This window comes from Anoplophora glabripennis, unplaced genomic scaffold (genome assembly GCF_000390285.2).
Source record: "Anoplophora glabripennis isolate ALB-LARVAE unplaced genomic scaffold, Agla_2.0 scaffold1416, whole genome shotgun sequence".
NCBI lineage: Eukaryota > Metazoa > Arthropoda > Insecta > Coleoptera > Cerambycidae > Anoplophora > Anoplophora glabripennis.
In genome coordinates, this window is record NW_019417606.1 from 12,559 (window position 1) to 28,758 (window position 16,200).

At 31.1% G+C, this 16,200-nt stretch overlaps 1 protein-coding gene across 1 annotated transcript in view; it reads right to left on the bottom strand.

The window, feature by feature from the left end:
- Positions 1-2,124: 2,124 nt before the first annotated feature.
- Positions 2,125-16,200, bottom strand: part of LOC108914796 (protein phosphatase 1 regulatory subunit 12A) — a gene marked incomplete at its 3' end in the record, with an annotated part of 52,544 nt that continues 38,468 nt past the window's right edge. Inside the window, exons 3-7 of the mRNA XM_018720684.1 lie at positions 15,753-15,915; positions 14,408-14,552; positions 13,154-13,367; positions 4,825-4,882; positions 2,125-2,214 (exon numbers count right to left, since the gene is read on the bottom strand). Coding sequence (XP_018576200.1) covers positions 2,125-2,214; positions 4,825-4,882; positions 13,154-13,367; positions 14,408-14,552; positions 15,753-15,915 — 670 coding nt within the window. The remainder of the gene's footprint in view (positions 2,215-4,824; positions 4,883-13,153; positions 13,368-14,407; positions 14,553-15,752; positions 15,916-16,200) is intronic.

The window sequence follows — 16,200 nt, forward strand, 5'->3', positions numbered from 1 at the left end:
AACAATGACACTCGACCTCTACAAATACACAAATTTAGTGTATTTTTTATTTAATTGTAAGCCTATAAAATTCGACTTAGGCCCGATTTTTGAAACGGACATGTGTTTGGTCTAATTCGCTTGGACTATTAACCAAGTTCGGAAGCAGTGCAAAAGTAACTTATAAATGGCAATATTTTTATAGATGAATGTCTCAAAACAGAAAATAGCACAACTACAATACAAGTGTGTAAATACTTTTAATATGACTTTTATCATTATCTATTTAAAATAAAATCTAACGACATTATTTACTGATGTTTTAGTGACATATTCATTGTTTTGGTGTTCTGATGTTTGTTTCTACGACATCTGTAGCGGGACTCCTGAAATCTCGATGTCGTTTTATCAATATCGAGATAATAGACGAAACCAATCTCGATCGATTCAACTCGAAATTGTAAATTGGTACTCTTGAAGCACATCGATATAGTCCTCGGATAAGTTTGTCAAATTTGGGGTAATGCTGTATACCACTACGGTTAAGGCAACTGAGTGAAATTTATTTCTGTCTAACATATACGTATTTCAGCTATCTATCTCTTTTTGTCCGGCGGCGGCGTCACGCAGTTTATTTAAATTTTAAAATGAATACCTATCATCAAATAAATAAACAGAAGTTTATAAAATTATTTATTTAGTCTAAACAGTAAATCAAGAAAGTTGATTTAAATGTACTTTATATTTAAAGGTTTTATGCGTACATACTCAACAAATTATTGATATTCCACATCCTAATTTTTTATTCGGTTTGAAATAAAAAAAATATTTGGAGAAGACAGTTAAGAGGTTCAATGGATTCATTATAATCTTTACTGGACAAAAAATTTGTGTAATTATGTCACTTACATAAAAATATTATATGTAATATAATTATGTCTATTGTTTGACATTTAAAAGAAGTAAAAAGAACTTCGGAAACTATTCAATTCAACATTAAATTATTTTGTGCTTTCTGGTTTTATGCACGGTGAACATCACTGGTATGAGTAAACTTCCTGCTTCAAGTCAACAAACTATTAATAGAGATATAAAGAAAGTCACATGTAAGTTATTTATTAAAACCTCTATAAAATTTTCCGGTAAATACACACTCATGACAAGAACAAGATTTGTAATATTATGCAGTATTTATATTTATTTAATGCATAGGTACCATGCATTATGTTTATTAATATCAATGATTGCTCCTATAGAAGAACATAATTATGTTAACAGAAAAGGTATCATTTAAAAACTGTTCAAATAGTTGTAGATATATAGAAACCAAGGATTTTATACAAGTCCTTGTATATAAACAAGTATTTGACACTTCACATTGGGTTAGGTTAAATACGTAAAAATAAACAAAACACAAATGCAAACACATATTTGCAATGTTGAAAAGAAACAGCAATAGTCAATACATGTGATAGAAGAAGAGAGCAAATCATTTCGGCTAGCCAAGACTCCTCGATATTATATCGATTCGAATGGGCGGGGTTTCAATATTATTTCTATTGCAAAATTTTCAAGAGTACCGATGCATCGATATTATTTCGATCTCGATTCGGAATCATCGAATCGACATTTCGAGAGTCCCAGCACTGGTTATAGAAGCTCAAGAATGAACGTTTTTTTAGACAAATTTAACATTTTTGATATTTGTATCTTTTTATCAGGGTGTGTTTCTTATTAAATTTATTTTAATTTAAATTTGCCACCAAAAAATTGAAAATAAATTGATTCCTGCAAAAACGAAACACTCTGTATACATATTGATACTGCCATTGGATTCTACACACCACCTTTTGTGAATATGATAAAATATCATCGCATCAGTTGGTACAGCAACTGAGATATAAGAACTAAATTGTCATAGAGAAAACATCCAGTATATTTCCCTACAATCTGTTTTTTTTTTTATTAAATTTAACAAATGGTCAGCGAGTTTTCACATATTCCATTTTATTTTTTCATAGTTAATTTTTCTCTTTTAACTTTTTTTATATTTTATTACTAGACTTAACATATCCTGTTATTGGACATCGCCTGTTGGATGTGTATTTTAAATAAAAAATAAATAAATAAAAAAAATTCACTTACCTTCTCAAGGGTTGCTGAATGTTAACTTGAGTGTTTACTACAGGTGGCACCTTTACAGAAGTATTTTTTTCATTGATATCCTCTTTAATTCTAAAAAAAAAAATAAAGCTTAATTCATAATGAATTTTAAGATTATCTTTGTGAACACTGAAACTTATAATTAGGAAAAATTATACGAAATTTAAACGGGGCACATACTACACAGTCAAATATTGAAGTATTATATTACTTATTGGGTGTATCAAGAAGGCCGTATTTTCAGTCAATGTTTTTATAAGTCAGAAAAAAAAATTACTTTGGTACTAGTATCACTTAAAGGGGGATAATACAGAATGTTCCTTAATGAAATTGAACAACATGCGCCTCTATTAACTATCACCAAGTACTAAATATCACTGAAATATCTCAAGTGGTTTCGAAAATATTATTTAATTTCCTTCGTTTTCCTAAAATTTTAAAACCTTGTCCCAAAGGAACATTTTTGGACCATACTTTAGAAAGCAAACTATAATTAATTTTCCATGTCTTAAATATTCGCATATCATTAAGGAACACCCTGTATATGTATGTGGAACTGTATTTTCCACATTTTACATTTCCAATTGTGCAGCACTGCCACAGTCTGTAACTGAACTAAAAGAGATAAGGTTCATGTACTTGGAGTTTGCAGTTCTGTTTTGGATTGGATTAGAAGTAATCTTACAGAAACATCAAAAGATTAGATTCGACAATTTCATATCCAATAAAATTGTAACGGTGACAGGTGTGCCCCAAAGCTCTCGCTGGGGTTCAATTTTCGATATCTTTTTAAACAATATTAAGGAGTTCATCTCCCATTGTAAATTTTTACTGTTTGCAGATGACTTGAAATACTCGACGCAGCCTATGATTGTTTACAATTGAATTTTGTATGGGTGCATACCCGAGTCCCGACATAAATTCACCAAGTTCTTGGGCGCAATGACGAATTAACTGCCTCGGGTTATCCTCTCGTTTTCTACAGACATCACATTTGGACGACGTACGGATGTGGTTTGAACGTTTACTGAACCAATTGATTGAAATCTATCCACCAAACAACAAATAGTTGACTCAACAGGACGATTGCATGCACTGTAAAAAATCACATAGTGCAGGGAACGTCGCTCCAAGTGAGCACTCCTTTTGACAGTAAAGTCTAACGCTCAATAATGGAACCTTCCATTACCTGAGGGTTGACTGCACAACCAGCTCCAGCTGTAGGCTTTTGTACTTGAACTTTCATCAGAGTAATAGATCAAATTCTCTACAGAAGAGAAAGATAACAAATTGGATGATAACGCATAATGTGTATGTATTTTATATTTTATATATTTTTAAGTATGTGTTTTTAAGTGTAGACAGCAGACCTGTGTTAGTAAAGTTATCCATTTTCGCCTAACTACGACACTGGCGGCAGATAGATTTATACTAAAAATACAGCTCTTTACCAACGTACAATATTTGGTAAATTTTAAGAACATTAATATACAGGGTGTCCCGAAATTCATGCAACAAAATTTGATCACAGATTCTTAAGACAAATTTAGGGGACCCGTATTTTTTATTTTTGCCAAGTGGCCCCCTTTTTCGGAGTTACAGCCCCCTGAAGTCTGCCCTTAAGAATAATCTTTATTTTATATCTCAGAACCCCGTTGTACGAAAATCACTAAATTTGGTACACAGGAGTTTTATGACATGTGGAATTTGATGGTGCTACGTTTTTTGGCGGGGCACCCCCTTAAGACAATTTTTCCTGGGCCCCTTTGTCTTTGAAGCCAAAAAAATTTGGTCGCAATTTAAATTTCTTAAAAATTATCAGTCCACTAGAAAGCCATTAAATTTAGAAATTATTTGTCTCTTTATACTTTTTTCATAAAACGCAATGTTTTCGAGAAAAATGTCAAAATGTGATCGAATGTATATTGTGATTTGCCATTTTCCTCAAAAACATTGCGTTTTACGAAACAAATATCAAGAGACAAAAAAGTTTCTAAATCCAATGGCTTTCTAGCTAACAAAAAAAAAAAAATCAAATTTGCGACCAAATTTTTCTAGTTCCAAAGACAAGGGGGCCCACGAAATAAAGTCTTAAGGGGGTTTCTCACCAAAATGCGTAGCACTGTAAGATTCTACCCCTGTGTACCAAATTTAGTGATTCTCGTACATGGTTTTGAGATATAAAAGACTTCTTAGGGGCAGATTTCAGGGGGCTATAACTCCGAAAAAGGGGGCCAATTGGCAAAAAGAAAAAATATGGGTCCCCTAAATTTATCTTAAGAATCTATAACCAAATTTTGTTGCATGAATTTCGGGACACCCTGTATGTGAAATATTTATATACTTTTTAAAATTTTCAATGCCTTGTATCTCGGAATCTAAGCGTTTCCGGCCACATGCTTATAGGAACTTTTCATCCTTAAATACCATAGGAAATCGTGACCAGAAGTTACGACCGTACTTAGGAAACACCCTGTATAGTTCTGGAAGCCATTCTGGATATCAAATTGTAGCGGCTACAGCACAACCCAAAATAATCAAAACTTACCATTTTTATTAACCAGAAATGCGTTTATTTGTTATGCTTAATATGCGATGCAGAAATGCCTGAGTACTCGATGTGTATCGACCGTGCACATGAAATATATGCGAAAACACACAAATATAAAATTTGATACTTACTCTTCATTGATCTGTGTATTCTTTATTTCTTTTAATGGAACTTCGATATTTGAGGAATCTGTAAAAGATAAAGTCTTACATGTTGATGAAAAATATTTGGGTCCATATAGGGTGGCCTAGTTTATAGGATCAGCTATTAATATCACTAGTAAAATGCACAAGAATTTTTTTATTATTAAACAAACCCTAAAATTGCATATAACTAAATACTTCTCCAAGTGCCAGTTTAAATTTTTTGGAAGCCTTTTGAAAAATTATATTAGTAATTTTTTTTATATGAAATCTAATAACAATAAATTTGTATGTTCAATTTCATTTACTTAAAACATTTTTTTTACAGAAGATAATTTGCTAGCAATTTTGGAGCTCATTATTTCTTTTTTTTTTTATCAATTAACTTTTTCGCAATTAATATTGAAATATCGAGGCAAATTTGCAATTTGCAATTATTTAATTTTTAATTGAAAAAAAAAAATAATGGGCCATTCCAAGAAGTTTAGAAATAAAGTGGTATTATTTTTAGAAAAAAAAAAAAATTGGCCAATACAACTTTTTAAAAACTGGCCGTACAAAAAAATCGTAGCAGGCGTAGGATTTGAAATTTTGAAGATATTTTCAAATACATATGCACCTTTTTCACTTGTTGTTTACTAATTATAATAACAGCATGTATAGATTAGAAAGAAATTGTTTTGAAAATGTTAATATTTGTTTGTCATTGACTGTATGCATCTAAACAATGGGATGCTAGTAATGTTTAAGGGGTTATATCACTGAAAAATTTTTTTTCAATTTTTTTTATTGGCGTAAAGTACACTAAAATATTCTTAGATTCATAATAAAAAACTTTTTTGCATGAAAAAACTCGATACAGCATTTTTAATTTCATGCACCTAAAAACGTCTATATCTTACCGATCATCGAGAAAATACTTCAAAAGTGAACCATAGATGTCATCTCAAGCAAAAAAAAACATTATTAACACGGCTGGAAAATCCACATGATCCATCTGCCTTTACACGAGAGCGACAAAATAAAGAAATCCGTGTGATAGACAAGGAAGGTTATATTGAAAACGTTTTACAATCTGAATAGATACAGGCGGTGACTTCAGATTATGAAACGTCTTCACTATAGCCATCCTTGTTTATTGCATGAATTTCTTTACTTTACTTTGTCACTCTCATGTACAGGCAGATGGACCATGTGGATTTTCCAGCCGTGTATACTGAATATAATATTTTTTACGATGGTTAAAGTACGTGCATTGTCAATCAGCTGTACGCTGTAGTTCGAGTTGTGCTATTATTGTGTTTGTGTTATTATTTGACTTTGTTGATTTGTGTGCAGTGATGAAATATCAGTGATAAATTGTATGTAGGCCGTAAAGGCAGTAAAAATCGTAGTACAGCCCGTAAGCGAAGTAAAATTGGAAATAGACATCCGCCTAATCATCATTCATTCGAGTGCGATCCGGAGTTCGTGAGCGTGTCGGCAAAGAAACTCAAAACTTCATGATGTGTGAAAGAGAAGTAAATGAGTCTTTTGGGTATCGTTTCATTGACTTCATGGCCATGAAAAGAGCAGGAAGAGCAAAATACGACCATGGAAGAGCAATTATATGGTATGTATGTATGTATGTCGGAGGGGTGGTGGAATTGTCTCCCACCGCGGCACTTAAGCCTTATTAGGCCCCTTGTACACCCTCCTTCATTACTCGAGTACTTTTCTTCAAACCATCCTATTTTACTTCACGGATGGCTTGGTGGCAAAGTCTCTCATACAGTTTATGTATGATAGCATGGTCTTGCATTACAGAGATTTTCTTGCTCTGTTCTCATTACCATTTATCGGGGACCACACGCGTGCGGCAAATGTTGGGCGACCCAGGTCTCTGGTAGGCTGCCACAGCCACGTCCCCGAGCCTGCCTTAGGTCACCCATCCAAATTCCAGCCCACGTCCGTGATGCTTGCCTCGGCAGATCGAAATCCGCCGGCCAAGATACCCGGCTAGGCGGTCCCCAGCAATTATATGGTGCCGGGATAGCAAAGTGATGGTAAAAAAATTTGTATGTACCATATTATTATGATTTCCAAAAGTTACAGCATTCTCAAACATCAAACGCGTTCTTCCCGAAACCATGTTTTGGAAATCGCCAAGCAGCAGAACTCGAAGAGTTTTCATCCAATCGACTTGAAAATTGAACTGTAACTTCATCGTGTGATTATCTAGTGAAGTACATACAATTTTTACAAATGGTCAACAGGATTTTTTTTATAAACAATCAGTTGATTTTTTTGTCAAAAATTCGAGTCTTTTTCAATATCTCGCCAATTTGCGAAAAAAATTCCTACAATTATGATCGTCTGTACTTCACTAGCTAAACTCATGAAGTTTATGAAAAAATTTTTTGTATGCTTCCAGATGGTGATCCAAGAGACTTCTACTGCTCGCCACGAAGGACCTTTGAAAAATGTAGTTTTGTTCATGCTCTTCTATAGCCGCCATTTTGCAAGAAATTTTCAAATAAAAAAATTTTTTCTTACATCTGAAGAGTTGCTTAATGAATTGGTGTATTGGTAGTTCATGATTATAAAAAAATGCTCAAAAAAAATTCTTGAAAATATCCTTTTTTTTCGACTCCAAAGTGATATATCCCCTTAAGGTGATGCATTTCATAATTTCCTTAGTTTTGGCATTTATGAAATTGATGAGTGTTACAAATAAAAATTTAAACAATAATCAAAAAAGCAAAAAAATATTTTTTTTTGTGTTTAGTGTTTATTGCTTTTCTGTATCAAACCGTAAAGCAACAAGATGCAGAAATTGATTATATTTCGCGGTCGAAATTATAGAGAGTGACTCAGATATAATATAAAAACACTATTACCATAAATCGTATAAAATATAAAATGATTTTAATAATGGTTCAATATTATTTGTCTTGTAATAAATGATGTGCCGCTCTCTATGCACCTCAATAGGATCTATAATAGTCGTCTATAGACTGAGTTACACTGAACGTCGATCTATCTTCTACTTCTGTCGTTTGCACTTATTAATACTTAGGGAAATGCTTTTTCAGTGGGTGTAAACGGACGTATGTAGTACTTGATTTAGCCCTCGCTAGAAATGCCATAAGCGTAGGCGAGGAGCTATAATGGCTATAAATTTATAAATTAAAAAAATACAACTGGGACATTTTAAAACGTAGTATTAATTAAAATTGATCAAAGTGCTGGTTGTAGTAAACGCTCTGTTGCTCATAAACACCCTAACCTACACGATGCGGAATTTATAATGGTAAAAAACATTACAAGGAATTCAGGCGCGAAACTCTATTACAAGTGTAAGTGGAGCTATTGATATGTGTAGTTCGCAGAGCTGGGTAATTCCTGGTGAAAAAGTAATTAGCAATTACAATTCCCTTTTTTTCCCTGTAATTGTAATTGTATTTAAGTACTTTTTTTTATTAAAGTAATTTGGAATTGTAATTGCAGCAAAATTGTTATAGGAATTGTAATTTGTAATTATATTATTTGAACTATCGAATTACAAATTACTTATATAAGTACAAATACTTTTTCCAATTACAATTACTTTTTCTATTAATTATAATTACTTTTAAGATCATGCGTATTGCGTAATTGCGTACAGACTTGCAGACTTCTATTATTTCAGTTGAGGAAAGCCTTGTGCCGCGTGAACAATAATAAGTGATTTGAATTAACCTCAGAATTAACAGAGTACATTTTATTTTATTATAATTATTATTAATTTAGAAAATATACGAAGTAAAAATATGTTGTCTATAGCATCAAGTTTTATAAAAATATATATTATGTATCTATGTTACTGCTCTTATTTTGAGTTGAGAAAACTTCTGGTTCGGTTACTCAGCCTTTCACTCGTACTTATTTGATTCGTAATTTTTTTATTTTTAATTAGAAAAGTAATTAGAAAAGTAATTGCTAAATCCATTTTCCATGTAACTGTAATTAAATTAATATAATTCCTTTTTTAAAGAATATACTTTGTAATTGTAATTAGTTCCTTTTTTTAAAAAGTAATTTGTAATTGTAACTATTTTTAAATTACAAGTAATTACCCAGCTCTGGTAGTTCGTTGATAAAAATGCAATAACGCACCATAGCAGAAGGCTCGAAATGTTAGCGACATCAGCATGGAGAAAAGCAAATATTATGAACTAGTAAAATCAAAAAGCAATGAATATACAGACCATGTTAAAAGTACAATTATTAAAAATTGTCCAAATAGAAAAATGTCATTAAGTATGTAATGGATGAGATGGTAAAAGCTCGAAGAATGCATATACTCCATTTACCGCCATACCACTGTGAATTAAACCCATTTGAGTTGGTTTGGGCACAAATGAAAAATGAAATCGCACGAAAAAGCACCACCCTTAAAATAAACGAAGTAAAATTGGTATTACAGGAGGCTATTAATCATGATACAAGTGGAAGTGGAAGTTTTCATAGAACCACTCATTAATTCATTTAAGGGAAGATTAGTCGTGACAGTGATAGCAACAATGACAATTAAAACAGTATGAGAAAATTTTCCTATACAGACTGTAACTTTAAGTGGGGTCACTTTTTACGTGAAATAGTACATAGTTCCCGAATACGAATCTGAAATTATTTTTTTTTTAATCAAATAAATACTCGAGTTATAATTAGTTTTTTAAACTGCGCTTTAATTGTTGTGTACGCCACCACTGAACAGAGTAAACGAGTGCCCCCGGAATTTACATTGAGGCTATGAGCTACAAAATGGCCTAACCCCAAAAAATAAGTTTTGCGTAAAATGAACAAATAAAAAATGTAGAAAAGCATGATACTTTGTAAGCACTAAATAAAACAAACTTTTATCGATTTTTAATTAGTTTAACGTAGTTAATAGACTAATAGTTGAAGTGAAGTTCTTAAATTTGCAATTTTTTGTTTTTTTGTAAAAAAATGAGGATTAGGCCATTTTAGCATAAAGTAATTTATGAAAAATCAGATATGCCAACAAATTAAATTATAGGCATGTAGACAAACTATGTTTATTTCAGAAAGAAAAATAATAAAACTAAGATACAATGTAAAACATAAATAAATAATGATATGCACTAATTTGCAAACAACTGCAGCTTACAGCTCAAGGATTTCTTCATTCTCGCTGAACTCAACATCTATGAAATCTTCTGATGCATTTTCAGCTGTTTGTAGGCTCTGGTAAAAATTTAAATAAACAGGCGGTATATATTGTCAGTTCCAACAAGTTTTTCTTTTTTTTTACATCTATTAGATGACCATTGGGATATAAAATATTCAAATCCTTTACAGAAACTGCTCTAGATGCACGTCTTTTACGTATGTCTACTGTTATAAACTCCACGAACTCATTATTGGAAGTTTTGTATTTAATTAAAAACGGCTCTTCTTTCGTAAACTGTAGCCATTGAATTTGCAACCAAGATACTTTTTCACCGTCAGTTGTCTTTTTTCGATTCCATAATAACTGTATCTACTACGGTTAACAATACGGAAAGAAATTACTAACAATATATACTTTAACGGCCTAAACTACAAATTATGAAGCTTAGGCCGGTTTACCATTAAAGATTCGCAACCTTTTATATTTGCCAAAACAATACTACCTGTGCCATCTAGCGTTTCGAAGCCAAAGGTGGCTTCGGCTCATTTGCATCTAAAAGTTATATGGTAAAAAAGTGTTTGCATTGATTAAGCCACAATGTCATATTTGTGGATTAGGTCATTTTGCCGCTCATAGCCTCAATATGAAGTTGTATTCCTCACTGCCGGCGTTGCCAATTGCTTTTATACCAACTACATCGTGCGGAGTTAAAAAATAATTTAGCAAATCAGATTGTATTTGTATAATTTACTGACTTATTATTTTAAAGTCATCACATTTTTTTGATATCATTGTGGTAGAAAATTCGAACTTGTAAAAAAACTATAAAAAAAATAAAGATTTACATGATTTATTAAATACATTAACTAATATTTGTACGTAGATATGCTACAAATTGTAAACAAATTTTTTCATCAACTCCTACGCAGTAAAACTAATGAAAAATAATTTAGTGAAAACAGATTGCTTTTCTATGACATGTTATTTCAGTCACCACATTTTTTATGTAAATGTGGAAGAAGCGCCAAACATCAAAAAAATTGTTTTTCAACCATTTTTAATTTTTACATGATTTATTACGTATTAACCAATATTGGTATACGTTACTAATTGTATTTTTGTGTTTTAAAATAATTATTTTTGCTGTTTTAAAAAAAACTAACAAAAAAATAAATGAAAATACTAATATGATTAATATGAAAACATATTTTTAATTGTTTCAAGTTTCTACAAAGATTTATGTGTCATTGTTTTTTTAAGCAGCGTATATGTTACTTTTGAATGTCAGTGTGTCAATGACCTGTAACACTGACCTATACGTACAAGCGACACATATGTAAAAAATACGCTTACGAAGGGGGTGGGGAGGCAACGTAGGAAACCCTTTGCGGTTTTGTTTTACATGTTGCAGGTTGTTACGAATTTAGCGGACTGTATGTGAATAAACAAAAACTGATTACGAAAAGATAATAACGACTGGTTGCAAAGCGACTTACCGATGATGCAGCTCTGCTGGAGCAATGTACATTGGTAATGGCCTGTAGCTTCCAGTTTCTTTCTTGTTAGATTTTAACGAAAATTCACTTAACAGTCAATCAGCGTGCGTACACAAACGAGTCGGTTTTCGAAGTGCCGCTTGCAACCTTTTTTCCCGGGAGGTAAAAATACTTTATACAAAAAAAATAAATATTACAAAAAACGCGAAAACTATAATTGCCAACACAACAAATTTCTCCAATGAATCAATCAATTCAATAGTTTTTAAAGAAAAATACTTAATATCTAATATTAATACTAAATTATTACTTGCGGACGCAACACAGGTGTTCTAATATGACGAGTAAATGCGTTAAATACAAACTGTCACGCAAATTCGGCGGAACGGGATTGACCGAATATATCCTCTCTTACATTATTATTTAGTATTTGACTATATCGTTTTGTTAAAAGCTGTTTGTATAGTATCGTTGTGTATTGTAAGTGTATAACCTTATAAAGTTATTTATTTCAGTATTTAGTAACGGTCCAGTGTATTGTGTTTTCTTTTTGTAGTTTTTAAGTGATATTATGAAAAAGCCTCAAGAAAGAGCTTTTAATAATCTTTTCTTTAAATTATGAGATTTTCACGACGGAATTTCAAAAAATAAACTATTGATACGTGTTTCTAAAGGTCAAAGGTAGCCTCTGTGTAAATATGATCCCCACTTAAAGTTACACCCTGTATAGTGACAGGATGATAGTGAAGTGAATAAGTGGCAGTAAAGTGAAAGTGAGATATTCAAGGGAAAATGTGAGTGATAATATTCCTGTGAGATAATTATTATAAAATAAAATATGTAAGTACTTAAATATATTAATATGTAGTTTACAATATCCTGCAGCGGCGTAAGCCGGGTGGTGGTGGGTTATCGATGTCCAAGAGGGCATTGTTTTATAGAAAACACTTAAAATTTAATAAACAAAATGTTTCTAAAATATGAAGTTTTCTTAGTAAAAAGAATAGATGTTATGTTTTATTATCTTTTTTCCATATCTTCTATATCTTGCAGCGTTCTAAACAGATACATGTATGGACTTTCAATCCGCGTACACTTCATCTTTACTAGTTCAAGAGCTAGCGATGAGTCACTTTTATAATTTCGACTGGGAGGTATAGATGAACCAACTACAATTGGAAATAATAGTAAAACAGACAAATATCGGTACAAGCCATGAACAATACATAAAGACTGACTGTGCATTTTATTTATGTATGATTCCACAGGTTACTTATCCCATTTAGGAAAAAAAGAAATGATAAAAACTTTTAATATTAATTTTACAATGAGTAATGAATATTTTTTTCACAAAATTAGGTACAAACCACATTTTAATTAAAAAAAAATTTGTTAACCAATTTTTGTATTTGACAAAAATAAAAAGTAGGCTCTGATAATTGAAAATGTGATATAACAGAATTTTTTAAGTTCCATCAAAACTCAGAATAGGTCAACAAATACCTTATTTACACTGTATTTGTTTGATTCAGTCTTCTATTTTAAAGTTTTCTTTGAGTCGAGCCTTTTCGCTCAATTCATATCCAATCGAAATAATTCGTACATGTTGCATTTTTACTGTATCAAAATCAATTATTACAAACATTAAAATTAATTTCAAACTTACCAATTGGTTCAGTTATTTTTACTTGATTTTCATCTGATACTTCAATTTCCACCTTTTTAACTTTACTTGGTGTTTCAGCTTCTGAACATTTATCACGAATTTCTGCTCTCTTCTTAGACTGTCTCATATTTATAACCTCTTTATTTTGATTTTTCCTAAGCTCCTCCAAATATGTTGCTATATTAGATTCTGATAAGTCAAAAGCCGTCTGACCCTAAAATATGAGTTAAAAATTATAAATATTTTTATACAGTATACAGGGTGTTAGCAAATTGCGTTAGGAAATTTTAAGGCGAGATTTCACACGGCAAAATAGTGTTAGTATATCTGGTCAAGACGTAGCGGTTTTGTTTTTAATTTTTTGTTTGAGTAGTTGTTTACTGGCATATTACCATCAGAAAATTTTTGAATCCGATCTCAATAAAAAAGGACCTACGAATTGCGGCTTCTGCAAGCCTGTCAAAATACTTCACAGAAGTTGTTTATATCTGATTTCATAAAAAATACAGTCCACAAATAAAAAGAGTCTTTCATTAACAATACAATATCATTTGACAAAATGTTACAGGGTTTCAAAGTTAAGTTTTTATTTCAATTTTTTGATCATATTAAATTTATTCTTCAATCAATCAATTTAATATTCGTCACATGAACTACTCTTGATAAACTACAAAATTTTAATATAAAATTTTTTCTCTATAATGCCATTACAGTGCGCTTTACCAGAAACCTAAATAATATTTCCACTATAATTTTTTTATTTCGATTGATGTGGTAAAACCCAAATTGTCATTTTAAAGTAAATAAAAAACATAAAATATAAGGTACTCTTAATCCGCGTCCATAAACCCCACCGTTTAGTCACAAATTGACATCAACGTTTTCATCACTCTCAACCAAATATCCATATAAGTTGGCTGGCTTCAAATTATGTGAATTTTGACTATCGTGTCACAGTATCAAGTACTAATAATTAAATTCCATCATTTTGCTGAAAACATAGCAATATAGTCTGACATCCCAAAAGATGCTTTGAAACTTTCCTAATGAAGATAGAATTTTTTCTTTAGTAATGGTATACCCAATGGAAGAGTTGGAGGTTTACATATGAAAGCAGTATTAGAGGAGGTGGAAAGTTGGTTAAAATCCAATATTTAAATACGAGAGAAGTTCCCTCGTACAATTGACAACAACCACAAATTAAACGGTGATTTCTTTTTTGAGCAAATATAATAAATATTCTCTTTTACTTACAACAAAATTCTTAGCATCCATGTCAGCTAAGTTTTCAACAAGTATTTGACAAGCTTCTTTTTGGTTCCAATGTGCTGCTGCATGAAGTGGCGTCCAACCATCATTATCTTGTGCATCTACATCAGCTCCGCACTGAAGTAATATTCTAAAAATATTTATAAATATACAGGGTGTCACCTAATGAATGTTACATACTTCAAGGGTATAATCTAGAACCCAAATGGTGTTGATTTAACCAAAAATGTCGCACAAAAAAGTTACAGGATTTAAAGTTTCTTTTTTTATTTGTTGTTTTCTCCTTAACTCAGAACCCAGTTAACCGATTTGAGCAAAATTTGCTGTTGCTTAGTTTCCCAATCATTTACACACATTTCTGAATACCAGAATTGAGAATAAGATGAGGGCACCCTAAATTGAGTGAAGTATAAGTTTGATATGAGTGAAAGGTTAGTATAGATTTAGGGAAGTCTCTAAATTTGGCTCATAGTTTCTCTTCATGAAGTATGCAGAAATTATGTTCCTATTAGGTTAAAGGGCGTTCATTTTATTACAACCCTTTGTGAATATTCTTCTGTAACTTTTTTGTACGTTTAAATTTTTACACGCAACTATCAGAAATAGATAGAGAATTTTATTCTACATAAAAAATGGACCTGTCAAAAGTCGAAATAATGCTCGATTATGGAGATATTACAGAAAATATTTACTATTAATATTAATTTAATTTATATTTATTAATATTAATTATAATTAATTATATTAATTTTTAATATTTATTAAGTATTAATTGGTTTAAATAGTTTAATTTTATAATCAAATTTAAAGTGGTATTTAGTAAAGTGTTTGTGTAGAGTAAAAATGTATAACATTATAGTAATTTATTATCAATGTTTAGTGACAGTATGATGTATTTTTGTGTCTTCGTTGTCAAATTTATATATTATGAAAAAATGTGTATGTGAATAACAAGTTTTATGGTTAAAGCCTATTTTTAACCAAAAAAAAGTTGTGTTGCTGCAATAAGACAATATCAAATGGATTATTCCAGCCCAACATTTAAGAGATTTGCATCAGAACTCTAATATTGGACAAGAACGATCTCATAGAGTGAGAACTTGGACTAGAAATTCTAAACAGCATGGAAGAGGATTTCAAGCAATTTAAATAATTCAAATAATCTTTTTTATACCCAAAAAAGCTATTATACACGTTTCAAAACCACAAATAATTTTCTCTTTCAAGAACCCAGGGCCAGTTTTCACAAAATTTCCAGTTGCACACATAAAATTTCCAGGCCACTACAAACCCTGTAATATATTGCACAAAATAGAAAAAGTGTACTCACTTTATTACTTCCATATATCCTTTAGCTGATGCTATATGAAGTGGGGTAGCTCCATTTTTTGGGTGTGACAAGTTTACTAAGGAACTTTTAGTCAAAAGCCATCCTTTAGCATCTTTTAACATAGCATTCTCTTCTTCATTTCTAGCTGCTTCACAATCTACTCCTAAAATAAGCAAATATCAAATAAATTGTTAACACAAATATTCATCTAAATACTCCTATTTCAATAACTGAATGCTTTTATATTGGCTGTAAAATTTTTTAAAAACATTCTTAAAAACCTGATACATCACTATTATTATCAACAACATTGCATTGAGTAATTTTTAGTAGGTAGACAGATAATTTATCTTTTCTCATACACCACATTAAGAAAACAATATTTTATTAGAACATTGTCCTAACAAATAAATTACATAATATATTCCTATTATAAAAGAAATATAAT